The sequence below is a fragment of the Cyclopterus lumpus genome, chromosome 20 (genome assembly GCF_009769545.1).
Source record: "Cyclopterus lumpus isolate fCycLum1 chromosome 20, fCycLum1.pri, whole genome shotgun sequence".
NCBI classification, from domain to species: domain Eukaryota; kingdom Metazoa; phylum Chordata; class Actinopteri; order Perciformes; family Cyclopteridae; genus Cyclopterus; species Cyclopterus lumpus.
The window spans coordinates 2,532,315-2,559,471 of record NC_046985.1 but is presented as its reverse complement, the minus strand read 5'-3'; the positions used below and the strand labels follow the sequence as shown (position 1 = coordinate 2,559,471).

Genomic DNA, 27,157 nt, shown 5'->3' with positions numbered 1-27,157 from the left:
TAGATAAAATGTACAACTTCACAATCCTCAGAAGCAAACATTACATAGATGACAGCGCAGTAGCATGGCAGTGTTTTGAAGGCAAGAACAGATAAAAGTTAACTTTTACTTGTATATTCGGGCTTGTTCCACAGGGTGGCGCTCTCTGCAAAATAATTGAATCTGACAGGCAGAACAGGTGTCCTATTTTTGGTTGCACATTAATCCAAACACACGACAGAAGTTTGAAATACTGTAAGGTACAAAAAGAAAATAATCTTTTTTCTGAATGTTTAAAAAAAAAAAAAATTAATGAAATTGTAGCCATGTTATCACCGTGCCGGGCTGTTTATTTATTTATTTGTAAATATATATTTAATAAATATGTTTTAATACGTCAGCAGCATCCTGTCGTATTACCCCCCCCCCCCACAAAAAAAAAAGAGAACATCCCGAGCCTGGGAAGTTCACATCCCTTCATCAGCATCCAGCATCTTGCCCCCACCGTCGGTTCTCTCTCTCTCTCTCTCTCTCCCTCTCCCTCCCCTCCTTCCCCGGTACCCCAAGGGTCTCGCGAGCGCGCACGCGTGCGAAACTGCGTGGGAATGGCTGTTTGTGTGATCGAGGGGGTTGGGCCGCTTGGAGCGAGCGGAGAGCTGCATGAGTTTGTAATGTCCGCCATGTTGGCCATGGCGTATTGAACCGGGGAGGAACAGCGGAGCCTACGAAATAGAGAGACCGACGGAGAGCGACCGAGACCCGGGCCTGCCCGGCTCTGATCGCGCTGCTTACGGACCCTACGCCTGCTCTCAATCGACCGGCTCCAGATTCATCCATGAGAACTCGAGGCGGACCCGCTGTTGTTTCTAGCAGATCGAATAGATTTATGCTGCATCTTTTAATATAAAAAATAAATTTAAAAAAAAAAAAAAAAAAAAAAAATGAGTAAACTGTCGTTTCGGGCGCGGGCGCTGGATGCTAGTAAGCCTCTACCCGTCTTCCGCTGCGAGGATTTACCGGACCTGCACGAATACGCCTCGATCAACCGGGCGGTGCCGCAGATGCCGACCGGGATGGAGAAAGAGGAGGAATCGGTATGTTTTTTTTTTTTTTTTTTCATTGCTGCCCGGCTGATGGCGGATTCCCGTTTGGCCGTGCTTTCCACACCGAGGGGCGCCGCTATGTTGCCTGCGCAAGCTTGTGCAAAATGGCCGCCATATCTGCTTTATTATTTTTTTTTTTTCTTCCCCTCCCCGTGCACACGACGGCCTCTCGGCGAATACCGAATATTGCGGCCCGGCGACGCCGCGGGGACCGTCGCCGGGCCGCCGCGGTACAATATTTGACGCTTCAGCCGTGTTGTGTCCGGCCGTTTCACGCGAAATCGCACCCGGGGAGCACAAAGCCAAAGTCACGTGACTCGCGTCGGCGCCACCATTTTGTTGACTTTCTTCTGTGGTAGAAAGGCAAGCGGGAACAGGGGGGCCTCGGACGTGGTGCACTTTCCGCGAGCAAGTGCCAGGGGGAGACAGTGAGCCCCCTCCTCCCTCCGCCCCCCTCCAGCCCCGGTTTGACAGCTAGGTGTTGCGTGTTGACAGCTCCATGTGTGCTGCACACTGGCTGCTCTTGCCGTCGCCAGATTGTCGGTGACAGTAGAGAGAAGAAGAAGGGGGGGGGCGGGGGGATACAAATAAAAACCTGCATATCGTGCACTCACTTTTTAAAATTATTTTAAATCTTAACTTAAACCTTGCAGGGATGCACAATGCCGCGGGTGCATGGGTGTGCTTTTTTAAATGTAACTTGCAATAGGGTGTAGCGGTGATGTTGTTTACACCTGGATTAGCGTGGCCATTTTTAAAGAGTGTTTATTAATGAAAGCTGGGGGATGCAACACCCCCAAAAGCACCGTAACAGATCACTGCATGCCGTCAAACAGTTTATTGAATTGATCTTGTAACGTCTTCACATTTCTGTGAAGTTGTCGTGCAGAATGTTGTTTACAACTTAAGGTTTTGTGGATGCTCGGATTGTCAGTTTAATTACTCGTCAGATATTTTTTTTTTTTTGGGGGGGGGGTAATATTCATGTTTATTTGTTTGAGCTTGGGGAACTCTCTCTGTTTGTTTACTCTGGCGTGTAGTAGGTTGTCATTACTCACGTTTAGCCAGTAGAAATGATGTGTGTTGTGTGTCTAGACACGAGCTATTTGAACCACAGCGTGACAACTTGGCTCCGACTCACGTCTACGTTCCCACGTGTTTACCTGCTGCTGCTTTTAGATTATTCATGGCTGGATGGTTGTTGTTGTTGCGTAACAGCTGGGTGTAGTTGTGGCTAGAAAGAAAGCATCAATGGCTCCTGGACACTTCACCCAGCCGGCAGAGACCCCGCTGTGCCATCCTTCGAGATGCCTCTGCAGACACAAACACTAGGAAAACACATACAGGACCCCGCGAAGTCAGCAGAAATGCTGACCCCCCCCCCTCGACTACACAGCTGCATTACATAACTGAGTGACGGTAGAGATAAAGGGGACCGTTTTTACTACAAGGCTGTGTGTGAGCTTAGCTCCCTGACCCACATCCTGTCCGGCAACAATGGAGTCTCACTATGCCGAGCTGGCAGAGTGACCACATGCTGACCTGGAGAATATCGTCTATTTTAAGAAGCGGGGAAGCACGCACACGGCGAATCTTGGCAAAGGGGGGGGGGGTCGGCGTAGATGGCATGCGGGCACACGCGGGAGGAGAATATATATATTATTTTTGTGGCCAAGATTGTCCTGAGAGTACACCTGGAGTCAGCGATAAGCCGAATCCATAGCCGTGTGACTTCTTTTTTTAATTTATATTTTTGTACGTCTGCCTCATCAGTATTCGCAGCGTCCGAACCTGACGGGGAAACAATTAACCTCTTTCTAAAAAAGCATAATCTGTGCGCCATCCGGTTGTTGCAGCGGAACTGGAAACACGGCACTTAATTCACTAATAATCTGTAAAGCAAACCCTCGCCTCTGTGCTCCCCTGTGGCGTTCAACAGACGTCACGCGGGGGACACGTTCCGGAGTCGGTTCATCCACAGCCGTGACGGCGGCCGCCGGGAACATTGTGTCCCGTCGCCTAATCGGGGGAGTGTGTGGTTGTTGCGTTTGCACCGATAGTTTAGATAAAGCGATGAATCAAATCCTCGCGAGGGGGGGGGGGGGGGGGGGGGGGGGGGGGGGGTCAGAAAGACAATGGCGCCGTCTCCATTAAAGTGTCGTGATTTGCAGTGGAAGGTAAGGACGCGAGGAGAAATAAACAAAGGCAGCTCGTGAAGAAGTACGCCGTTCTGCATAACGAATCGCTGTCGTTCGGAGATTAGAGACCAAAAAAAAACCGCCGCGGAGGAGACGGATGCTGCTTTGGCTCGGGTGTTCGCTCTCAATCGTTTTTGCAAGCCGTAGTCGTTGGTAACGAGGGGGAAAGCGTGCGCGCGCTTTTGAAGATGCCACATAATTAAATCGCCATCGGTGGCCTGAAAATGAGAGAAATTGCCACAAGGACCACGTGTGGCTTCAGAGCTCCGACGGCAGTGTTGCACGCTTTTTGCTTCGCAGATGTAATTTCTGGTGGTTTTTTTTTGTTCGTGGTGTTTTATTAGAGGCGATGTTCGTCTCTCTGCATGCATCACTGTGCTTCTTTTAACGGATGTTAGATTTGGGCCCTCTGGACTTCCTCGCCTTCCTCCTGTAGCCCGAGAGCTTGAAAACACCTGCTGGAGGCCACGCTTTTGTTGCCATGGCAACTTTTGTTGAAGTCGTCTGTTATACTTTATTTTTTATTTTTTTACTCTGGAACGTTTTAATGGTGAAGGGGACGCGTGTGAGGGAGGAAAAAGGAACAACATAATCTCACCTGCAGCACCGCCACAGGAATAGTTTGATATTTTCTGGGTTGAGTCCGGTCTACTCTCTGAGGTGTTGCTCGTTAAGCATTATCATCCAGTTGGGGGGGTTTCTCTTGACGCGTCCTCGAACTCTTGCCTTTTTAAAAAAATATTATTTGTGAATACAGAATCCAGTCGACAAACTTTAAGAAATAGGCCAGGTACAAACTGTGTGTGTGTGAACTTTACATTCTGATTAAAACCGACAGCTGCAAGAGGTCCCATAACGACCCAGTTTACTTTTCCCACGTGCCACTCACGAAATCCCTTCACCCCCCCCCCCCCCCCCCCCCCGCGCGCCCAATTCTCCCGCAGAGGAAATCCCGGGCTCTGAACCTCGGGGTTGTGAGGATCACGGCTGCAGAAGATCAGGATATCTTGAGGTCTGAGGTGGCTCAGTGGAGCACGCCGCAATCTGCCGCGCTAGATATCCTCAACAGACCGAGGCGGGGCTCGGGGGGGGGGGGGTTTAATTGGTTCCTCGCGCTCACTTTTAATGCGTCTTCCTTAACTCTCAAAGCTCAGGGTTCATCGGCATGTCGAGACAGTGGGGTTCCCAGAGGGGGGGTGGTCCTCCTGGACGCTCTGGTTTTCTTCCCACAGTCGGAGGTGGAGACGGAATAGAAAGAAAGTGCACGTCTACGTGTTTTACCTCAATGCAACCTGTAGTTATTATTTAGATGTGCACATTTCCATTTTTTTCTTGTAAAAGTCTTTATGGACATTTCTTCCATGCCAATGCACAACCATTACACGTGAATATAAATTAACTGTCGATATACAGTTGCTTTCGCTTGCAATCACTGTCAGTGAGTGAAATATTTCATGTCTCCAGCTGTCAAACGGCTGCTGAGAGCCGGGGGAAACTAGCAAGAATGCTATTGAAACTCACCTGTGTGCTCGCAGTGTATTCTGGGGGCAGATGGTTTAGCTCTGGACACATGCTGCGCCCCTTCGTGCTACGCATCCTGGCTTTGGGTCATACTTAAGGCCCTCGCCACTTTTAAAAAGTCACACCGAAGCGTCGTCAAAATTAGCCGTGCACTCGCGTGGTTCGAGGGTCGACGGACATATTCGCCGTGTCCTTGAACCCCACATCTCGAAATCTAACCAAGTGAAGGGAGAAAAAGAAGGAAACGAGTAGGAGCCTAGACAAATGATAATGGACAGAAAAAAACATTGAAAGATTATCATTAAGGGGAATTTAAAAAAGATTTAGACTGACTGGCAGCCCTATCCTTGTTTTTTAATTTAATATTTTTGGGGCATAATTGCTTGTATGTTTTGCACTCGTTTTAATGGGCAATCTTTAATTTCCCTTTTTGTTGTATTTTCCAACATTGTACCACTACATCTTGTGGTGATGCATTAGCCAGCGGGTCTAATGAGGGTTTGAGATTTGTAATCGCTCCTCTCTTGTGATTGTGTGCAGTGACCTCCGGGATCTTCTGCCACCAGCCACGTCAATGAACCCTCTAAGCCCGTGCTGTTAAATCCCGTTTGTTTAATATTGCTAACTTTGGTTTCACGGTTGTTGGTCCTCTCTGAAAGAGACCAGCTTCCTGCACTCGGTTCATCTAGTAAACTAATTAAAAATGTATTAAACGGCTGTACGTTTGTCCCCCAACTAAATCAAGCGTGCTCATTTTTAGCTTCTTTTTTATTTATTTTTTAAACGTCTGTTTTCTCCTCCAGGAGCACCATCTCCAGCGGGCCATCTCGGCACAGCAGGTGTACGGCGAGAAGCGGGACAACATGGTCATCCCCGTTCCCGAGGCCGAGCGCAACATCACGCACTACGAGTCCCTCTACCCCGGGGAGTTCAAGATGCCAAAGCAGCTTATTCACATACAGCGTGAGTAGCGAAGCCTCCGCGTGCCACAGGATTATCCCCTCGGCTGCGTTAGTGGTCTGCGAGCACGTGGCCATGTTGTTGCTGCTGCTTTAGACGCTGATAGAGAGAGATGTGTGTGTGAGTTTGTTGTTGTTGGTCCAGACTAGCTGCTAAATACGCAGGCCTCATTTATGTCTAATCGTGTGCAAAAAAAAGTCATATTTGCCCTGTAGAAGGCTTATTTATGGACACTAAAAACCACCACCGTGTGTGTGGGAAATCGCACTCAGTAGTTGTTGCAGGGAAAGTCCCATCTGCATGTCTCGACACGCTCCGTGTGTGCGTTGCGCCGTGATTGTCGTCGTCCCCGGAGGCTCTCCCAGCACACGTGTGAATTCTGATGATGTTGTGAACGTGTTGGCGGCGGGCGCCATCATGGGTTAAACAAATTAGGGGTCAGTGGGTTACTGGTTCGGATTGAAAGGGGGAATATCAATGAGGGTATTCTCCTATTTAATAAAATATATATATATATATTATTATTATTATTATTATTATTATAATAATGTGGCATATTTGCACCGGTGAGATTAACAGGGCTGCAACCAAAACAAAGGTCTGTATCTGCCGTCTGTCGCCAGTGTTCCTACACAACATTTCACACTTCCCTTTGTGTTTTGTGATTATAAAAAGTTCTTTCATCTGGAGAAGAGGAAGGCATTGAGCAAACGTAGCGGGTTTGTTTTGCAGCCGTTAGCTGCACTGTGTGAACCCGAGGGGGCCGCTGGAGATGGTGTTTTTAACAGTTTAAAGACTGGGGGGGGAGCAGGAACGCCGCATACCTTTCCAAATGCTTCAGGTTTGGACAGGTTTAATATGTTGATTACTTTGGAGCTAAGATAGCGACGCTGCAGCAAACCTGCGTGCTTGCTGCCACTTCCTGACTAATATGTTCCAGGCTCTGGCTTGAGACTAAAAAAGAAACAACCTTTGCAACAATTAGTATTTACTAAGTGGTTGGTTACGTTCCCAGCCTGGATGCTGGTGTTTGTCCTGAAGCACTGCTTCATTGGCTTTGAGGAAGGCACAGAAGCCACCACAAGATGCTTTGTCATGATAACTTGGTGTTAGTCCAGCAGCAGTTGTCTGAAGACGAAAGGCGTCTGCATTTCATGCCCCCATGGCCTGTGTTTTCCAGACGCTGCTTCACATGCACTGCTGCTAACTCCAAATGAGTGCATTTATCAAACCATGCCGTGGTGCCTTTTTTCTTCGTTTGGTAGCTGACGTTTGCTCTTGAAATGCTAATTCTTATTCGAAGTTCCCTAATCTGACGTATCGAATCCAACACGTGTGAAAATTGGGAAACTGTCGGTGCGAGTGTGGCTTTCGTCGCGCATGCCGAGGTTGTGAAATATGTTTAATGACCCTCAGCACGTCATCATTATTTAATGACGAGTCGTGGAAGTTCATGCACAGTGCAGCCAGCTCAAGCGGTGCCTTTCTTGAGTCTCCTCGGTGACCGACTCTTCTCCCCCCCCCCCTCCCTCCTCACAGCTTTCAGTCTGGATACAGAGCAGCCGGACTACGACCTAGATTCCGAGGATGAGACATTTGTGAATAAGCTGAAGAAGAAAATGGAAATCACGGCCCTGCAGTTTGAGGAAATGATCGACCGACTGGAGAAAGGCAGCGGACAGCAGGTATTTGTCTTTGTTCGATTCAATGTCGCGGGGCCTCTGACCTGTGCACTAACTCGGGGGGGGCTCCCGGTCCTGCGTTGCTCCGCAGCTCGTCAGCCTCCAGGAGGCCAAGCTGCTGCTGAAGGACGACGACGAGCTGATCAAGGAGGTGTTTGACTACTGGAGCCGCAAGAGGAAAACCAGCAAGGGCGGCTGCCTCATCCCCAACGTCAAGCACGAGAAGAGGGACGGATCTAGCACCAGCGACCCCTACGTGGCCTTCCGCCGACGGACGGAGAAGATGCAGACCAGGAAGGTAAGATTCCGCGGTTGGCGTACCAGGTGCATGCACATTTCGGTGGGCTGGTAGTTTCAGTCTAAATGGGACACCACTTTTATGGCCGCATGTGTGAATCATCGCCGTTCCCTTTTTCCCAGAATCGAAAGAATGACGAAGCATCGTATGAGAAGATGCTGAAGCTGCGCAGGGACCTGAGCCGAGCTGTCACCATCCTGGAGATGATCAAGAGGAGGGAAAAGAGCAAGAGGGAACTGCTGCACCTCACGCTGGAGATTGTGGAGAAGAGGTAAGAACAACCCGAGGAGGGGAGTGAAATTGGCCCAGGGAGAGTTTGGCAGTGGCTGTTAAGGGTTGTCTGCACTGCATCAACTACCTTGTTAGGCTAGTAGCTGCTATTAGGAGGCTTTTTTCCCACAGCGATTTATGGCGCAGGAGTTGGCTAAACGCGTGCTTCCCTCTTCTGATAAGATGACAGATGTTCATGAACGGGTGGAGGGGTTTGAGGGGTGGAGGGGGGATAATATGCCGCCGCGCTCTCTCGTTCTCTCCAGCAGTGTTTTGACTTCGGGAAACGTCTTCAACGCTAATTGTTTATCTCCCGAAAGGTGTGCGATGTCAGCCCTTTGCTTGCACGCGTGGCGGTCGTTTTTTATTTATTTTTTTGGATGGCTTACACGGTTAACCTTCATGTTTGATGAGGCTTTTGTATACTCGTTGAAATCCCAAGTAGAGGCCGTTAGAACGGAGCACGACTGTGTCGAGAGCCGACCCGATTTATTCAGTAAAGTCGGGCTTCGCTGCTCGTGTTAATTGGGGCCACCGTCATGTACACGGTTTTGCTTGCGTGCGTTATCAATTTAGAGTGTTTTTTATATTTTTATTATTATTCAGTAGTGTCGGGAGCAAATTAGCTTATTGACTTCCCGGTCTGTAAGGAAGTACACACGACTGCGCGGTTTGTGTTTTGGCGTTTTTCATTTATCTTTTTTTTCCTCCTCCGAGCTTCCTCTTCTTTTTTTTTGAATTGTTCTTTCGTCCCCCCCCCCCCCCTTCCCCGTAGAGCCTTTTTTATTTTTGGGATCCGTCTGAACATGACACGCGAATGGAAATGGGTTTTGCTCTGAAAGCAGCTGTCACCGTGAGCTTAAATTGGACCCTTCTCCTTGAAGTGCCTTTTGATTTGTAGTGACATTTCAATTTCCTCTGGTTATCTCTTCCCCCCCCCGCCCCTTCGATCTGGCTTCGGGCTCGCGCCTCGCCGCCGGTCTTCACTCGGGGAGATTGGACCACTCTGGTCTTCTCCGGGCCCACTTCATGATATTATGCGCGGCGTCGGGTGACCCAGGTGTGCTCCGTGTGCGGTCTGACAGTTGTGTGTTTGTGGGCCGCTCCCTTTTTTGTCTGTTGGCCACTGCTGGCTGGTGGAATATGGCTGCATGAATCACTACCGTGTGCACAGGTGTCTCCATATTTCATACCCGTTAAACTACATTCTTCTTAGTGAATGTTAATAATAAACAGTTGCAGCTGCAACGGATGATTTTACTTTGTGACTGATCAGTCGGTTGTTTTTTGGATTAATCAAGTAATTGTTTAGTGTTTACTTGGACGAAACACCTTCCATTAGCACTTCAATAGGAAGTAAGAATGATCCATTCCTCTGAATCAATTGCACCTCATTTGCATCTTTAAATCGCTTGTCCATTTTTAAGTATTCATATTCAGTGGCATCTGTTCTGGGACCGGTGTCTCTGAATTAATAAAAGTGGTTGTTTAACCACAAAAGAATCCCTTCCGCGGTTTATTTTCACATGTCTCCTCCACCCTTCTTTCTTCTCTCTCCGTCAGGAATGGGATGCCCGACTACGGCAGCGAGGTGATGGCAGAGGCGCTCGCCCAGCGGGCGTTGGTGAAGCCCGTCTACACCATCCCCATCATTCCCCCGTCCAGCAGTAACCAGTACCGACACCAGGACCACTCGGACATGAAGGACTACAAGAAAGTGAGGCCGGCTGCGTTCACGCGTATTCTTTTATCCTCTTTTTTTTTTTTTGTTGACTCGATTCTCACACACAGCGATGGAGCTGTACGACTCGAAGGAGATCTTGACATTTTAATTTATTACCGTGCTTGTTTTCCAAAAAGACGATTATTGGAATCGCCCTCTACGCGGTGGGGTCCGTACTTTATGTGTCCTTCAAACTCGGGGCGTCTAATGTAAGGCCGAGGCGCCGTATGCTTGGACAATGTGGCACTTCATTACACAGCAGTATTGTGAACTCTGTGTCACCTCTTCTCTTTATGACTTCATTAGCGTCCAACCACCCCCTCCCTACTTCCTTTTTGCTCTACTCTACCAGCTGGTTGACTTTTCCCTTTTGTTTACAGACAGTTTTTTTTTTTCTTCTGGTTTAAACCCCCCCCCCCCCCTCCCCTCTCTCTCCTCCTTCATCACACTAACCCTGACGTCTTCCGCTGACTTGACACAGCACTCCTGCGCTGGAGAGTCCCGGCCTCCCTGTTTGCTTTGTCCCCTTTACGTCTGAGGGCTGAATAGGATCCGACTAATCCTCGTAGAGTTGTAGTTTGTTCAGACGGGGAGGTGGCGGGTGGGGGGGGGGGGGGGGTCGTCCCAGTGGGGAAGTTGGGGTGAACGATGGCACGGGGTTGGATTTGAGGGAGGGGAGGGGCAGCCATCTGGCTCGGCGGCGGCATCTGGCACATGCTGCCATCTGCATATCAATGCCTCTTTTACTCGTGCTCGTTTTCACACACACACACACACACACACACACACACACACACACACACACACTCTCCGCCTGTGTGTAGACCACCAACACTACGCCGCCGGTATTGCTTTTCATTTTGAAAATGCCTCTTTTTTTTTTTTTAAGAATTGCGAAGACTGTAGTGTAAATATTCCTCCTCCACTCCTCACAGCCGGACAAGACGGAGGCAGTGCGGACCAAAAGGAAATATGAAAAGAAACCCAAGATCCCCCCCCTGTCGGCGCCTCAACATTCAGGGCCCTCTGTGTTCAATCCCAAGGACCTCAACCAGTACGATTTCCCCAGCTCGGACGAAGAACCCTTCTCCCAGGTGACGCGATTGGCCAATAATACGCCGACTGCCGTACAAAAAATAAGGTGGCGGTTTCGAGTTTTCTCATTCATTTCCTTTTTTGTTGTTGTTTTGTACAGATCCATTCGGGTTCGTCGGAGGCAGAAGAGGAGAACGACCCAGATGGCTGCTATGCGTTCAGGAGGAAGGCCGGCTGTCAGTACTACGCTGTGAGTGCCCTCCTGTGACTCCCGTGCTTCTATTTATAGCGCCGCCAGCCAGGCCCGGCCAGACTGGCTGTTAGTCTTCCACAACCCTGCTGGACAAAACGATATAAAACAAAGCAGACTCGTCTGTGTGTGTTGTGTTTTTTTTGTTGTTCTTTTCTTCTAATATCTTTCTTTGTTGCTCCTCCTCCAGACTCGCCCGGACAAGACCGGCAACTGGCCCTGGGTGAGCCCGTCAGAGGGTGGGCTCGGAGACCCGCGCTACCGCTACTGTCTGACCTCGCTGAACATGCCGCGGCGCTGCATCGGTTTGGCGCGGCGCCGCATCGGCAGAGGGGGAAGGTGAGTTCAGTCTGACCGAGATTTGATCCGCGATGCTTGGGTTCTTCAGGCAAAAAAAAACGAGCCAAAAAAAAAATGCAAGTGGGTTGTTTTTCCAAGTCTTGGAAAATGTGGCTAAATCTAAAAATTCGGATGTATGCGTTTTAATCCAGTGAGTCTCCTGGCGTTTTGAGATCATGTTGCCTAGATACGTCATATGCGTAAAATAGAAACTCCTACAAATTCAGTGAAGAAAATGGAGAACAATTTAAATGAAATGTGTGTAGGAATGCTGCCAGTGACAATACAGAGAAAGGGAAATCGGCCAAGTGTTGGCTGCAGCCGCGGAGGTTGTTTACCACACCGGCTCTTTGGCAGGATCCCAGCGATCGTTTGGCGGGCGCTTCCTTTTAGGAATATCGAGCTGGACGGAACATGACAAGTCCCATTTTGGGATTTCACCCGGCGCGGCGGGCCTGGAGACGAAAACCAGAAAAAGTAGCTTGAAGACTTTAAAAAAAAGTGTGCCGCGGCTTTTGTCTCGCGGCGCCAGGTGTTGTCGGGGGGGCGAATGGGTTTTCGGCGGCGTACACGAGATTAGCCGTGTTCTGTTTCTGTCTGCAAACGACCTCATCGAGACCGGAAGGGGCCACCGGCGCCAGACCATCTCTGACACGTACGATAGCGATACTTTTGGTCACGTTAGAAAAACATGCAGCGCGCTAGTTTTATGTGCCTCAAACATTCTGCAGCACTGTTGTTAAGGCTCTGAAATGACAATGTTGTGTCTGGTTTTTGGGGATTTTAAGCGTTGCAGCTGAGCGGCTGTAAAACCTTCAATTAAATGCGTGTTCTGCTCTGTGCTCGAGGCAGAAATGCACGTTTATGTGAAATACCCGGCTTTAATTGGTGCTGTTCCACTGCACATTTTAATTCCACGAATGTTATGCAAGGGAACGCCATAGTTGTTGTTTTTCTTTGTTCACCAATGGGTATTTTTGTCTTCTTTCAGGATCTTGCTGGACAGAGCGCAAACGGATCTAAACAACGTCTGTCAGAGCCTGGACTCTGACCCGGAGCCCGAACCGCTCGCCTCGCCGCTTCCACGTTCTCCGCTCCGCAACTCCAACGCCAGTACCTCAGAAACCAATACCTCGGACCCAGCCAGCGCCCCACACCTCCCCTCCTCTTCATCGCCCTTGTTGTCGTCGTCGTCGTCGTCCACACCTATGGACCTCGGCCAGATTCTTTTGAACATTAAATGTTGCCGCTGGAGGCACTTCAGACCACGGACGCTATCCCATCACCCCTTGGGTGGAGGAGACTTGTCTCGCAGAGGATTTAGGGATTTTAGGCGGACTGTATCGGGATTAACCCGGACCCTGTCTGGAGGAGTCGGCTCCCAGAACCGCACCGGCCCGGCCCCCACCCCTGTCCACGGTGAGTCAGTCCTTTTGGTCTCAAAATTGTATTTTCCTTGGTCTGAAGACAGAGGGGAACGGTTGGATTTTTATTTTAAAAAAGCAAAGGTGTCTCGGCATCACGAGGAGCCAATTTATCATGTTTCTGGGTCATGTATTATCGTGTTGCATTAGGGAGGTGTGTGTGTGTGTGTGTGTGTGTGTGTGTGTGTGTGTGTGTGTGTGTGTGTAGTAGGAGTGTTGCTCCTCTTCCTCCTCCCATAGCGGCTTGTTGGCCGATGGCTCTGGAGAGCTTTCCACACTCTCGCGTGGCCGCTTACAGACATAATCGGTCTCTGGCGTCAGACACTTTTATGAATAGTGGCGCTTGAGGGTTTGTGTATTTTTTATTTTTTTTTATGCCGAGCTCCCGCTTGCTCGCATGATCTGAGCAACGTTGTGTGAAGGTGGACGGGATGGGGAACGGCTCAAACCACTCCTGTGTGAAGGTGGACGGGATGGGGAACGGCTCAAACCACTCCTGTGTGAAGGTGTACGGGATGGGGAACGACTCAAACCACTCCTGTGTGAAGGTGGACGGGATGGGGAACGACTCAAACCACTCCTGTGTGAAGGTGGACGGGATGGGGAACGGCTCAAACCACTCCTGTGTGAAGGTGGACGGGATGGGGAACGGCTCAAACCACTCCTGTGTGAAGGTGTACGGGATGGGGAACGACTCAAACCACTCCTGTGTGAAGGTGGACGGGATGGGGAACGGCTCAAACCACTCCTGTGTGAAGGTGGACGGGATGGGGAACGGCTCAAACCACTCCTGTGTGAAGGTGGACGGGATGGGGAACGGCTCAAACCACTCCTGTCTGCTAAAAACAATTAGAGGCTCCTCTCCGTACAGAAAGGACCCTGTGTGGGGGAGGGGGTGTAATTGGAAAAATTACCCATGCAGAAAATGATGTGAGGTGCTGTTATTTAGTATTGTGTGCATTCAATGGGGGGGGTGTTAGCTTAGCGTTGTGTAGCTGAGGCTCGCTACTCACAGGTAGACTGCTCCCATGCTGCTGGTTATAATATATTATAATGCCTTAATTCATGCTCCCATGGCCCCTCCCACTTCTCCGTGATGTGGTTGAACATGTAAGATGTGAAAGAGAATTCATGAGGTCTGTTGGATAATTTGACGAAATGTCTTCGGGGTTTAATTTGCCTTTTTTCTTTCTTTTTTTTTTAAAAAATGTCGATGTCTAGAGGGTCCCGATTGTCTGAGGAAATGAAGACGAGGAAAACGGATCGAAAAAAAACGATTGAATTCCATTGAGCTGCTTTTTAGTTTTTAGGGTCCGGATCTTGGTGCCGGGTCAAGTGACCAGAGCGGAGCGAGAGATCCGTATTGTTATTGGAAACAGCTGTCGCATCATGATGAGGAAAACATGTCTGCTGTGAGGGCGAAAAAAAAGTGCTTTTTACATTCCTTATTTTGAGGTGTAAACACAATACTTTTATTTGAGGTTGATTCCATTCAGAAACCTCGTTGTTTTTTTTTTTGGGGGGGGGGGGGGGGGGGGGGGGGGTTCTTGCTGTTCTTGTTTCCGTGATGTCTTCATATGAAAATATGTGCCGCACAATTACGTCCGAAAGGGTCCAATAAGACTTCCTGTCAACGCGCTCTCGATTGTCTCGTACGTCACGCTGTCAGAGTCCGACGCCGTGTTCCCCTGTGAGGGGAACGCTTCACAGTCGGGCCTCTCGGAGCGTCACCACCCCCCCCCCGTGTGTGTGTGTGTGTGTGTGTGTGTGTGTGTGCTGGCCACGTTCGTTTCCTTGGACACATCCCGTGTGTTTCTGCCTGAAAAGCCCTCGTATGCGTGTCATCCTGGGAGCTGTGCTGTCTTTTCAATTACCTGACTCTTCTCCCGACTCCTAGAAATGATTAATGTGCGCACAAAGAATAAGACCCTGAGTCCTTTTGCATTTGGCTGCATAAAATGTCTCCAAATAATAATAATAATACTAATAAACACCCGCGTTGCGTCTGTCGTCGGCGAGCGTCTCTCCTGAAGTGGAAGCGACCCTTTTTTTTGTTTTGGAAAGGTCTTGACACCCCTTTCCTGTGTCCGCAGTGTTCACGGCCGAGCAGTACCAGCAGCACCAGGAGCAGCTGGCCCTCATGCAGAAGCAGCAGCAGCAGCAGAGCCAGCAGCAGCACGCCGGCAACCCGGCGTTGGCGTTGACGGCGGCGTTGACGGCGGCGGTGCCGGCGGCGGTGGCGGCTCCCAACACACAGGTCAGTGAGCACGGACGCAGCTCGGTGAACGTCAGTTCCCCGAGAAATGGGACGCGTCCTCGTCCCCCCCCCCCACCATGCGGTAGTTATCCACTGGCTCGGTTTCCCATTCTGGCAGCGCAAGTGCTTTTTCGTCCACGGGGGGCACCCCCTTCACCCCCGTCCCCCACCACCACCACCACCCCCCCTCCTTCATGTTTCTCTGTCTGGCTTCCCGTCTAGGCTCTCTCGTCCAAGACGCTGGACCAGGCCAGCGCCCAGTTTGCCGCGTCGGCACTAGTCACCACGGACCAGCTGCTGTCCTTCAAGTCCAAAGAGGAGCTGGTGCTGGCAGGGGGGGGTCAACGGGGTGCTGCCGGGTGCAGGTGAGCATCAAGTTTTAGTACAGTAAAGAAGAAGAAGGGGGGGGGGGCTTTTATGAAATGTTTTTCTGACGACGGTTCTCGGTGTTGATTCTCACCGCCTCCGTGTCCCACCAGGTGTGTTCAAAGGCTTGCATCTCCCCGGCAGCGCCGCGGCCCTTCACCAGACCACCCAGTCGACGCACGCCTGCGCCTCCGCGCCGCCCGCTTTCCTCCAGCCCTCCTCCAACTCGGCCACCCCTTCGCCCGCCAACACCGTCCCCGCCTCCACCCCCGGCGCCCACGCGGCCGCCGCGCCGGGCATCCTGGGCTGCAGCGCCGCCGCGCCCACCGCCACCACTCAGGTCCTCATCGGGAACAACATCTGTCTGAGCGTGCCGTCGGCCGCCGGCACGGCCGGACGCCACCTTCACCCCCGGACCCTCGGCAACGTGCCACCCTCTGCCTTAAAGCTGTCGGCCACCACCAACCTGCAGATGCCCAAAGTCCCCGGAGCGTCGGCCATGGACATGGGCTCAAGGTGAGGCCTCGATACGGGGAGACGGACCTGTTGAAAGATGGCGAAAGAGGAAAGACATCGGCTTTAACCCTTCTCTTTCTCTCTCGCTCTCTCTCTCTCGCTCTCTCTCTCTCGCTCCCCCCCCCCCCCCACAGGGATAATCACGACGAAGACAAGCCAGCACTGAACAGTATAGCGGACAACACAGTGGCCATGGAGGTGACGTAGTAGCGGCGCGTGCGAAGGAGTCCCCGCTTTTTAGGTGCTGTGCATCGTAGCATCGGGAATGCAAAAGGGACAGCGGGGCTCTCGCCACCAGGGGGGGGGGGGGGGGGGGGGTCGCAATTCTCATCTCGTACTTTTTGAAACTTTTTTTTTTTGTTAAAAGTAAAAGATTGACATCTGTAAATTATTAATATGACACAAATTAGTATCTGTACAGTAACTACATATTTGTAATAACCCCCCCCCCCCCCACACACACACACACACACACACACCCACACTGTGTATATATATTACTTGAATACAGAAATGTCCATTTGTGATGTTTTGCACTTGGGAGTCCAACTTTTAAAAAGGAGAGAAGAAGAAGGATTACAAAAAAAAGAAAAAAAAAGTAAGCCAAGTGACTTGTGGGAGTTGTATAGAGAAGAGTTTTTATCACACATCATGTGCATGGTGCGGAGCCTGCTGTTTTTATCTATTTATTGTGCTGTGTTTACAGTTTCTTTGTTTTTCGGGTTTGTTTAGTTTCTTTTATTTGTACACTGTACCTTCGTTGGTTCCTGTGCTGTAGTAAATGTTAGGTAGCTACGGACTCCTGGGTATTTTTGTACAGTGTGAACACAAAGCAGGTCCCCCCCCCCCCACACACACACACACACACACGTTTATTTTGGGTCCCTGTGCGTCTCTCTGTGGATCGTGTGAAAATCGATGGTGACCTACATCCAGACCGGGAGGAAGAGGAAGAGGAGGTGAAGGAGGGGCGCTCCTCTCTTCCTGGGAGCTTCCATGACCATCGTCACAAACACAAGTAACACAACGGGGGGGCGAAGTCTCTTCCCAGAAGCCTCTGCTGCTTCTGATTTAAAGCACTATTTCTTTGTGACGTATTTTTTATTTTTCATGATTTTGATAAATATTAATGCTGCTTTTGTATCTTTTTTTTTTTTTTTTTCAAGGGGGTTCTTCATTTTTATTATTTTTTCATGCAAGCAGAGAGCCCCCCCCCCCCCACCCTGAAAATTTTTTTTGGTTTTATCCCACAAAACATTTTTGTAAAACAAAAAAAATGGAGTTATTTTTGTATTTAGTTTTTTTTTTTTTTGTGGTAAACTTGATTGTAAGCTTTTCGTTAATTGAAAGACTTCATTCTTTCGTCGGTTACTTGTTCATCGGTGACGAGGGAGGTGAATGGGCAGTCATTGATGTACGTGTTTCATCATTCCAGTTTTTATTAACAAAAAAAAAAATGCTAATCGAGGGGAGGGGGGAGGGGGCTCTCTCTTCCCCCCTTTTTTCTTTTTCTTTTCTTTATATATATATATATATATATATATATATATATATATATTATTTTTTCTTTTGGAAAAAAAAATGAAAATAATCTCCAGACGGCTGCAAGGCCAAAAAAACAAACAAACAAGAAAACCACAAGTATTGGGTGCCTTCCTTTGGGGAACTACATGTACTCTCTTCTGTGAAGAGTCCGGCACAAAGGCAGCGTTACTTAGTAGTGCTTCTGGTCTTTGTCACACTCTGAATGCCCCCGTCCCACGGCAGGATGGATCCTTGAGGTTTACTCGTCCCACCTGGAGGCTGAAAAGACTTTTGAAAAAAAACAAAACAAAAACAAAAAATGTGACGGAACTCTCACTAAAATAAGACAATAAAGCCGAGGGCATTAAATGTGAGTCGTTTGGCCTCCCGTGTCGTTTCTGTCCACGTGTCTTCTCATAAAAGATGTGTTTTTAAAGAGAAAGTTCACCTGCGGAACAAAGATCCAGACCATAATGCCAGGAACGTCCTGTCGATGAGAGGAACTACTTTGAGAAAGCACCTGGGGGACCGAGAAACTTGGGTGTAATTTGGCCTCTGATGGTGTCTGGGTGGTTCTGTCACCCATTGGATCCAGCTAGTGGTTTACTCCCAGTCTTTATGCTAAGCTAGGCTAACAGACCGCTGGTTCCAGCCGCGAGAGTGGGAAGCTCCAGACGACCGGGAGAAACCAGTGGCTGATATTGTGTGTTGACTGGTGCACAAAACAAACCCAAATATACAAATCCATATGTTTCCTCTTAATGGAGACTTAGTGGTGCTACTATATATATATATATATATATATATATATATATATATATATATATATAATACACACACACACGACTGGCAAGCACCCTAAAATAAAGTTATTTTTCTCATCCAGTTTAGTTCTGGGTGTTGACCGTGTCCCTCTGGGGGGAACAGCTGCAACCGTAGCACATATGATGTATTTTTCTAACAAATTGAACAAGTGTGTGTTGCGTGCGCCCTGTTTCTCTTGCTCTCGGGTCCAAAGGGAACGCAGCGGGTCAGCGGGTTGACGCCCTGCACACCAGAAGGGTTCCAGGGTTCCTTTCCTTTGCTCACTGTGGAGTAACTCGATCTCCTCGGGACTCATTCTCACCAGGAAAAGTTCACTTGATCCAACATGTGCAGCTGTTGGCCACCGCTGGGTCAGATGTCGCAAGCAGCGCCAGAGGGCTGTGTGTGTGTGTGTGTGTGTGTGTGTGTGTGTGTGTGTGTGTGTGTCCCTGTGGTGTCAGACGACAGGTGTGAGGCGCCCCGCTTCTCTGAAATGTGACTCTGCTTTCCAAGTAATCAGGAAATGACACGCGCACATATTAACAGGTGAGAAAGAGGAAGAGGTAATGTGTTTGTGCTTTTGGAACATCTAACCGTAGATATAATGTAACTTATTGAGTTCACTTGGTGAATTTGAGATGTAAAATAACAAAAGGTTTCTTTTAATTTCACTGGATTTGTTGGTGTGAATCTAAAGGACGTAAATCAAGACTCTCATACCTTTAAACACATAGAAAAGTGATGAAACTTCACAATTCTTAAAGTATGTTTTTTCTTATAATTCTTTATAAAATATATATATATTATTGCTATTAATTTATTGAAATGAATGTCGCTGTGCAGATGCTGGCTGCAGCTTTGGTTCTGTTCCTCTCTGCTCACTCAGACCGCCGCAAAGGAAATGAAGTACGTGTTTTCTTCTTCTCTAACAGCAGTTCAGAGAATCTGGCTCGTGCTGGTAACCACGAGTGGAACCCCCCCCCCCCCCCCCCCCCCCCCCCCCCCTCTCTTAACTGTCTTGCGTCATTTCACCCAGGAAATATGATTATTGGCCAATAATTAGCTGAGAAGATGGATACCTTTCTAATTTGCCCATTACGATTAGCCTAGCTTAGCATAAAGCTTTGAAGCTCCTCGAAAGCTCATGAATTAACTACACAGCTGATCATACACCTGATTCCTCTTACTTCTTTACATAAGTCATTTATTTTATTATTAGTGGAAATGCACTTTCATTGTACTCCAAATCATTTTACTGGAGGCACATTTTCCTGAGAAAATCCAGTACATGAGGCGGGGGGGGGGGGGGGGGGGGGCAGGCAGGTTGAGCTGCATGCTTCTCTGTTACACATAGTGAACATGTTTAGACATCATAACTACACCTCCTCTGGGGTGGGGTGATGTGAGGGTGGTCACATGACCTGCACTTCCTGGCTCGTGGAATTAAAGAAATAATTCCACCTCAGGGGGAGATGTGCGTCTTTACAATCTCACGCAGTGACATCACGTGTGTTCTGGTGTCACGTGTGTTCTTTTCTGGTGTCACGTGACACGTGTGTTCTGGTGTCGCATGACATGTGTTCTGGTGTCACGTGTGTTCTGTTCTGGTGTTACGTGACACGTGTGTTCTGGTGTCACGTGTGTTCTGTTCTGGTGTCACGTGACACGTGTGTTCTGGTGTCGCATGACATGTGTTCTGGTGTCACGTGACACATGTGTTCTGGTGTCACGTGTGTTCTGTTCTGGTGTTACGTGACACGTGTGTTCTGTTCTGGTGTCACGTGACGTGTGTTCTGGTGTCACGTGTGTTCTGTTCTGGTGTCACGTGACACGTGTGTTCTGGTGTCACGTGACACGTGTGTTCTGGTATCACGTGACGTGTGTTCTGGTGTCACGTGACACGTGTGTTCTGTTCTGGTGTCACGTGACAAGTGTGTTCTGGTGTCACGTCTGTCCTGTTCTGGTGTCACGTGACTCGCCACCCAAATCAGAGCTGTTAACTTTTTTTCCCCGTGCGATTCAATTAAGGAAATGTGATTTTTCTAATGATTTTCGACTGAGTTTAGAAAAGAAGAAATACTGCCAAAGGATACAAGACATGTTGAGAAGTTTATTTTGCTGCTTTCGATGAAGCATCATTATTATTATTATTATTATTATTATTATTATTATTATTATTATTATTCTATACCCCCAGTCTTTGTGCTAAACTTCCTGAAGTGATTAAATCAACATCCATCTCCTCATCCCACTCACATAAGCCAGGGGGGGCCTGTTGTGTTCAAACAGAACCAGGAATTTAGGAGACTCAAGAGACAGGAACTCAAAGACGCCTCCACGCCCTTGTGCCGCAATCTCGGGTTTCATGCCGGCGGCATAAAGGGTAAGAAAAAAAAATGAAGAAAGAAACAATTAGTGTGGTTTGTGTATCAAACCGTGTGCTAACATTAGCCCCGCGGACTGACTTCCCACATCTGTGCCGGAACATTAGAGGAACGGAGGAACCCATCTCCAATGTTCCTGTTGTAATGTTAATGAGAGGGTTAGGGTTCTTCAGCGCTCCTCCATTACACAACCGGGGGACTCGGCTCGCTCTCCGAAGGCGGCCTGCAGGCCGAGTCCCCCGGTTGTGTAATGGAGGAGCGCTGAAGAACCCTAACCCTCATGACATCATGGACCGGGTTCGGAGAGGTGGATCTAAAGGCGGAGGGGGAGGATCGGGGACCCGAAGCCATGACTCTGAATAAAGATCACAGATGATTGAAGTCGACGCGCCTTCCCTCCCTTAAAGCAGGGAGCGCCGTGGTGGCGTCAGGCCTCCCGTCGTCCAATCACACGGCTCCTTCAGCCGGATAACCTAGCAGCATCCTGTGAGGTTCCTTTTACGCACGACCAGCACCTTTCCTCCTTCCTTCCTCCTCCTTCCTTCCTCCTCGAACACGCAGCACCTGTGATTCACACCGACGGCTCTTCAGAGAGCATAAAACACCCGGTCTACGTTTGCCCTTTAAACCCCCCCCCCCACACACCCTATAATGTTTCCTACACCACGGCTACACACGACACTTGACCTCTGGAAGAACAACAATGGGGCAATCCGATAGGGGTCAAATTCAGGCTGTGATGTGGAAATTGTGGCATCATCTAGCAAACCCCCCCCCCCCCTTTCCATTCAACTGCTGCCACTGTGTACACACAGTGTTATTTACCCCCCCCCCCCCCCCCCCCCCCCCCCCCCCCCCCCCCCCCCCCCCCCCCCCCCCCCCCCCCCCCCCCAACAACATGGACATATTCTCTTCCTTGTTTTCAGAAAAAACAATATGCGTGCTGTCAGACAAGGTGAGCAATGTGACCTTTCAATCGCTCCTCCGGGGACGGGGGGGAAGGGGCGGAGCATCCCCCCCCCCCCCCCCCCCCTGGCAGAAGATTGGGGAAAAGCGCCTGCCCAGGATTTTGTTGCTAGGCAGCAAGGCCCCCGCAATGACAGTGTGTCAACAATGAGAAGAGAATGAGATATAGATTGCCGCCCGGTCGCTTTGATTCAAGGCCGCTCGCGGGGGGAGGAGGGGGGGCGGTGCTCGGGGGGGCTCGGGGGGCGGCGCTCGCGGACGCGTGTCACGCCGGTAATTGCCAAAACAACCTTCAAATGACTTCAGTGGGAGTCATCTCAAGTCTGGAAGTGGACACACAATCAAGGCAACTTCCCATTGGCCCGGAGAGTGGGCGGGCCTTAATTGTAAACATCCTGGATGGCCAATGAAAGATGAACTAGCTGCAGTACGGCGGGGGGCTCGAATTCAAGAGTTTAGTCATTTGTTTAACAACATCTCCTGGGTGAATGTCCTGACTCGGACAGCGGTCTCCTGGGTGAATGTCCTGACTCGGACAGCGGTCTCCTGGGTGAATGTCCTGACTCGGACAGCGGTCTCCTGGGTGAATGTCCTGACTCGGACAGCGGTCTCCTGGGTGAATGTCCTGACACGGACAGCGGTCTCCTGGGTGAATGTCCTGACTCGGACAGCGGTCTCCTGGGTGAATGTCCTGACTCGGACAGCGGTCTCCTGGGTGAATGTCCTGACACGGACATCGGCCTCCTGGGTGAATGTCCTGACACGGACAGCGGTCTCCTGGGTGAATGTCCTGACACGGACATCGGTCTCCTGGGTGAATGTCCTGACTCGGACATCGGTCTCTTGGGTGAATGTCCTGACACGGACAGCGGTCTCCTGGGTGAATGTCCTGACTCGGACAGCGGTCTCCTGGGTGAATGTCCTGACACGGACAGCGGTCTCCTGGGTGAATGTCCTGACTCGGACAGCGGTCTCCTGGGTGAATGTCCTGACACGGACATCGGCCTCCTGGGTGAATGTCCTGACACGGACAGCGGTCTCCTGGGTGAATGTCCTGACACGGACATCGGTCTCCTGGGTGAATGTCCTGACTCGGACATCGGTCTCCTGGGTGAATGTCCTGACACGGACAGCGGTCTCCTGGGTGAATGTCCTGACTCGGACAGCGGTCTCCTGGGTGAATGTCCTGACACGGACAGCGGTCTCCTGGGTGAATGTCCTGACTCGGACAGCGGTCTCCTGGGTGAATGTTCTCGCTCACACGAGTTGTCATCGACTCGATGGGGCGACTTGAGAGATATTGAGTGACATTCAGGTCTGTGAGGACGCACAGCAGAGGCTAAATACGCTCAAATGTCCCAAAATGTCAAACGGCTCCTTTAACGTTGTGTTATTTACGCACAAGCGAACACGGTGTAATTGGCGGATAGGTCGTTGTTAGCGGGTCTCGCGCGTTTCCAATAATTGCGCGAAGGTCGGCAATTAAATATAAATTAGATTAAAAAATAAATAAAATAAAAATGCTACGCACTCACCGACCTTAAATAAACAAAAGCGATGCGCCATTGATTGTCTGGTTGTTTAAATGTCAAACGCCACCTTTGAGAGAAAAGACAATTTTTGAATTTCTCGCCTGCACAGAATCCGGAAAAAAAAAAACAACGACTCTGCATTCAAACACACGAGTCCGCACGCCTCGGGAATCGAACACGTGTGACGGCGAGGGGCGAAGGAATTGACAGGTGGGGAGGATAAGGGACCGCGTCACACCTGTTTTGTGATGATGATGATGATGATGATGGTGGTGGTGGTGGTGGTGGGGGTGGAACTGCGTGAGATGAAGTGATGGGGTGGGGGGGGGGGGAACCGCAGAGATGGGCATGTGTGGAGAGACACTCAAAAGAGCCACAAGTGGTCCAGTGTTCCCTGGCAGCAGCACCTGCCTCGCCTCCTCGCCTCCTCCCTCCTCTTCAACAGGACTCCTCTCAAGGCACGGTGAATTCACAAAGGTGGGGAGGGGGTCCATTCATGCAGAGGAGTGTACGTGCGTTACATCACAAAGAGGGTCTTTTTTACCCCCCACCCCCAACACCACCACCCACCTATCTTCCAACCGAGATGCAACATCTCATTCACAAAACACCAGCGTTGGATGTTTTTCCAATTCTCAAGAATGTACCGTCTGCTCATCCTTAATTCCTCCTTCGCTCCACCTGTCGCCCCCTTTGCTCCACCCGTCGCCCCCTTCGCTCCACCCATCGCCAATTTCGCTCCACCCGGCGCGCCATCCTTTGCTCCATCCTTTGCTCCATCCGTCGCCCCCTTCGCTCCACCCGTCGCCCCTTCGCTCCACCAGTCGCCCCCTTTGCTCCACCCGTCGCCCCATCCTTTGCTCCATCCGTCGCCCCCTTCGCTCCACCCGTCGCCCCCTTCGCTACTCGCCCCCTTCGCTACTCGCCCCCCTTCGCTCCACCCGTCGCCCCTTCGCTCCACCAGTCGCCCCCTTTGCTCCACCCGTCGCCCCATCCTTTGCTCCATCCGTCGCCCCCTTCGCTCCACCCGTCGCCCCCTTCGCTACTCGCCCCCCTTCGCTCCACCAGTCGCCCCCTTCGCTCCACCCGTCGCCCCCTTCGCTCCTCGCCCCCCTTCGCTCCACCAGTCGCCCCCTTCGCTCCACCCGTCGCCCCCCTTCGCTCCACCCGTCTCCAGCTCACGGGTCCTGTTCACTGGATCAGTCATTGTCATCACGCTCTCACTTATTAGCGTAGAAGACGTGAACACGGTCTTAATATAAGTGGAATATGAGAAGGAAAGCGTGCTGACCTTTGGACCAGAAGGGCCCCACCTGAGGCTCAGAAGGGGTCAACATGACCTCCATATGTTTTGGGGCCAGACCCATAAAGTGTTTATTAAAGAGGACTAACTTCAGCTTAAATTACCCGAAGCTTTCCATTTTCTTCTTATTTAACCCCGTAGAATACTGTTGTAGCCAATAATACATGAGTTTACTTGCATCAACGATCACCATTTTTCACTATATTATACAATATATTAAATATAATCATGGTTACTAGACGTTGATTCATTTTATATATGTATTTGCTTTCTCCCTCACGCAGCCCCATGCACACCCTTTCAACAAGAGGGCAGACGTGCTGTGCCCATAGTTACAGTTGCTAAGGCCATGATTGGACAATTATTCTTTTTTGTGGGTGTCAATGCAGCACAATGGCCTAAAAAAAATTATATGGACTCGCATAAACGCCCCACAAACATTGAATTATTTTTCGATAGACTTAAGTCAGCGTTTACCCAGAAGGCTCAGCGGTCGTCTGGTGATCGGTTGGGCAGTCAGCCCCCCCCCCCCCCCCCCCCCCCCCCCCCCCCCCCCGATCGATTCCCAATGGACTTTTATATCCTGTAACAAAACCCGACCTTGCAGAGCTTTAAACCAGAAACGCTTCTTTCTGGCTCATAATCGCGGTGCTGAGACCGTAGATGTGTTATCGACTCCCCTCCATTGTCCCCTTGAGAATCAATGCAGGAGACACAAGACACTTCTTTCTTTTTTAAAAAAAAGCAATTTGCCACAAGGACAAATCAACGTCAACGGTCAATCAAACGACCAGCCGAGGCTCCGCGTGGGGCCCGTTGAAGATAATTACACCGGGGATAATTGGCGTGTTGATTCGGACGCCGCTCGCACGGAGACGTGACCGGCGACGCGCCACGTATTGTAATTTCGACGGCGGCTTAAAATGAGATTCTGAGTGGTGTGTGTGTGTGTGTGTGTGTGTTCAGACTACATTGAATGTGCATTGAAGCACTGCAGGGACACCACGGGGGGGAAAAGCCCCCTGGACACGTTGCGTTCAATGCTATTGGACGTTTAGGTTTTTCTTTTGGTCAAATAATGAAATTTAAAAGTTGGAGACGAGGCCCGGTGTCGTAAATGATTTGGACGCATTCAGAGCTTTTTATTTTATGTATCTTGACTCAGCAGAGTGTACACATATGAGGCAATAACTGTACTTTTAAATATGAGGGAATAACTCTACACACAAGGGAATAACTGTACACATAAGAGGGAATAACTGTACACATAAGAGGGAATAACTGTACACATAAGAGGGAATAACTGTAAACATTTAAGGGAATAACTACACATAAGAGGGAATAACTGTAAACATTTAAGGGAATAACTGTACACATATGGGAATAACTGTACACACAAGGGAATAACTGTAAACATTTAAGGGAATAACTACACATAAGAGGGAATAACTGTAAACATTTAAGGGAATAACTACACATAAGAGGGAATAACTGTAAACATTTAAGGGAATAACTACACATATGAGGGAATAACTGTACAAATAAGAGGGAATAATTGTACACATGAGGGAATAACTACACATATGATGGAATAACTGTTCACATATATAACTGTACTTTCATATATGAGTAGGCGTCACTGCGTCGACCTTTCAGGAGGCTTCAGTTTAACCGCACACTGACTTGTCAAAAAACGTGTTTTTTGGGGATCATCAGATGCGGCCTTATGCACGGTTACGTGTGTCGGTACAAACGGATGAACACACACACACACACACACACACGCCTCCTCAGTTAATGGGAAGGAGGACTCAGCCAGCTGGTGTAGCTCACACACACACACACACACACACACACACACACACACAAGCACACACAAGCCTAATCCCCCCTTCGATTTGTCACCCCTCCATTCATCCAGCTTCCTATTCAGTGCCGGAGAGCCTCTCCAGCGGAGTCTCACCTTTGTTCTCCGTGCCGGTGGTTCGAGCCTCACAGTCGGCGTGACGCTGCGTCGGGCCTCGTCACTGAATCTGGTTGCCGAGTCTTGAAAGATACGATTTTTTCCTGCACTTACTGATAAAAAAAAAAAGGCATTTATGTTATTTTCGAAGCATCTCATCTTTTTTTTTTTCTTCTTCTTTTTTTGGGGGGAATACGAAATAAATGTTGATCTAAAGCTCACTAAATATCATGTTACATATCGCCTTTGTTTAATCTGTACAATAACTTACACGCTGCGATGAAGATGTCACACCTGTTTACTTATTATGAGCAATTAAAGGGTGAATTAAACATTTTAAAGGGTCGAGCGTGAGAGAATCATCAGAAGTCTGATATCGATCCGGTTAATGGGTGTTTATGGGCATCTGATTTGTACAAAGCACAAGTTTCTCTTCACCGGAAGAGGTCACCTTTTATTTTAACCCTTTGCGTATCTCACAAGGCTAATTTAGCTCCTCCCCCCGAGGTTTTTAAATCAGCCAATGGGATTGTATCTCCTTGAACTTGAATCTGTTCCAATCTGGAGACCGTCTCCACAAACAACTTAAAGCACTAATCTTGGAACACCTTCTGCCCGCCGCACTAAGACAGTCTCGGCCTAAAGGCTCAGCGTATGCACCGCATGCGAGGCGGCACCGACCAATGGGCAAAGAGATCGAGAACGACCTCCGGTGACCTGTTGATATCGCTCTAGGTCACCCAATAAATGCATTACACAC

At 49.6% G+C, this 27,157-nt stretch overlaps 1 protein-coding gene across 1 annotated transcript; it reads left to right on the top strand.

Annotated features, from left to right (window-relative positions):
* Positions 1 to 481: 481 nt before the first annotated feature.
* Positions 482 to 16,223, top strand: LOC117749429 (enhancer of polycomb homolog 1-like). The gene is given in 15 exon segments (XM_034559957.1): positions 482 to 1,073; positions 5,605 to 5,764; positions 7,301 to 7,446; positions 7,535 to 7,741; positions 7,864 to 8,012; positions 9,575 to 9,728; positions 10,670 to 10,828; positions 10,930 to 11,019; positions 11,210 to 11,358; positions 12,350 to 12,777; positions 14,876 to 15,039; positions 15,262 to 15,372; positions 15,374 to 15,404; positions 15,519 to 15,921; positions 16,056 to 16,223. Coding segments are annotated over 15 exon segments (2,577 nt in total). The 5' UTR covers positions 482 to 920; the 3' UTR covers positions 16,129 to 16,223.
* Positions 16,224 to 27,157: the final 10,934 nt, after the last annotated feature.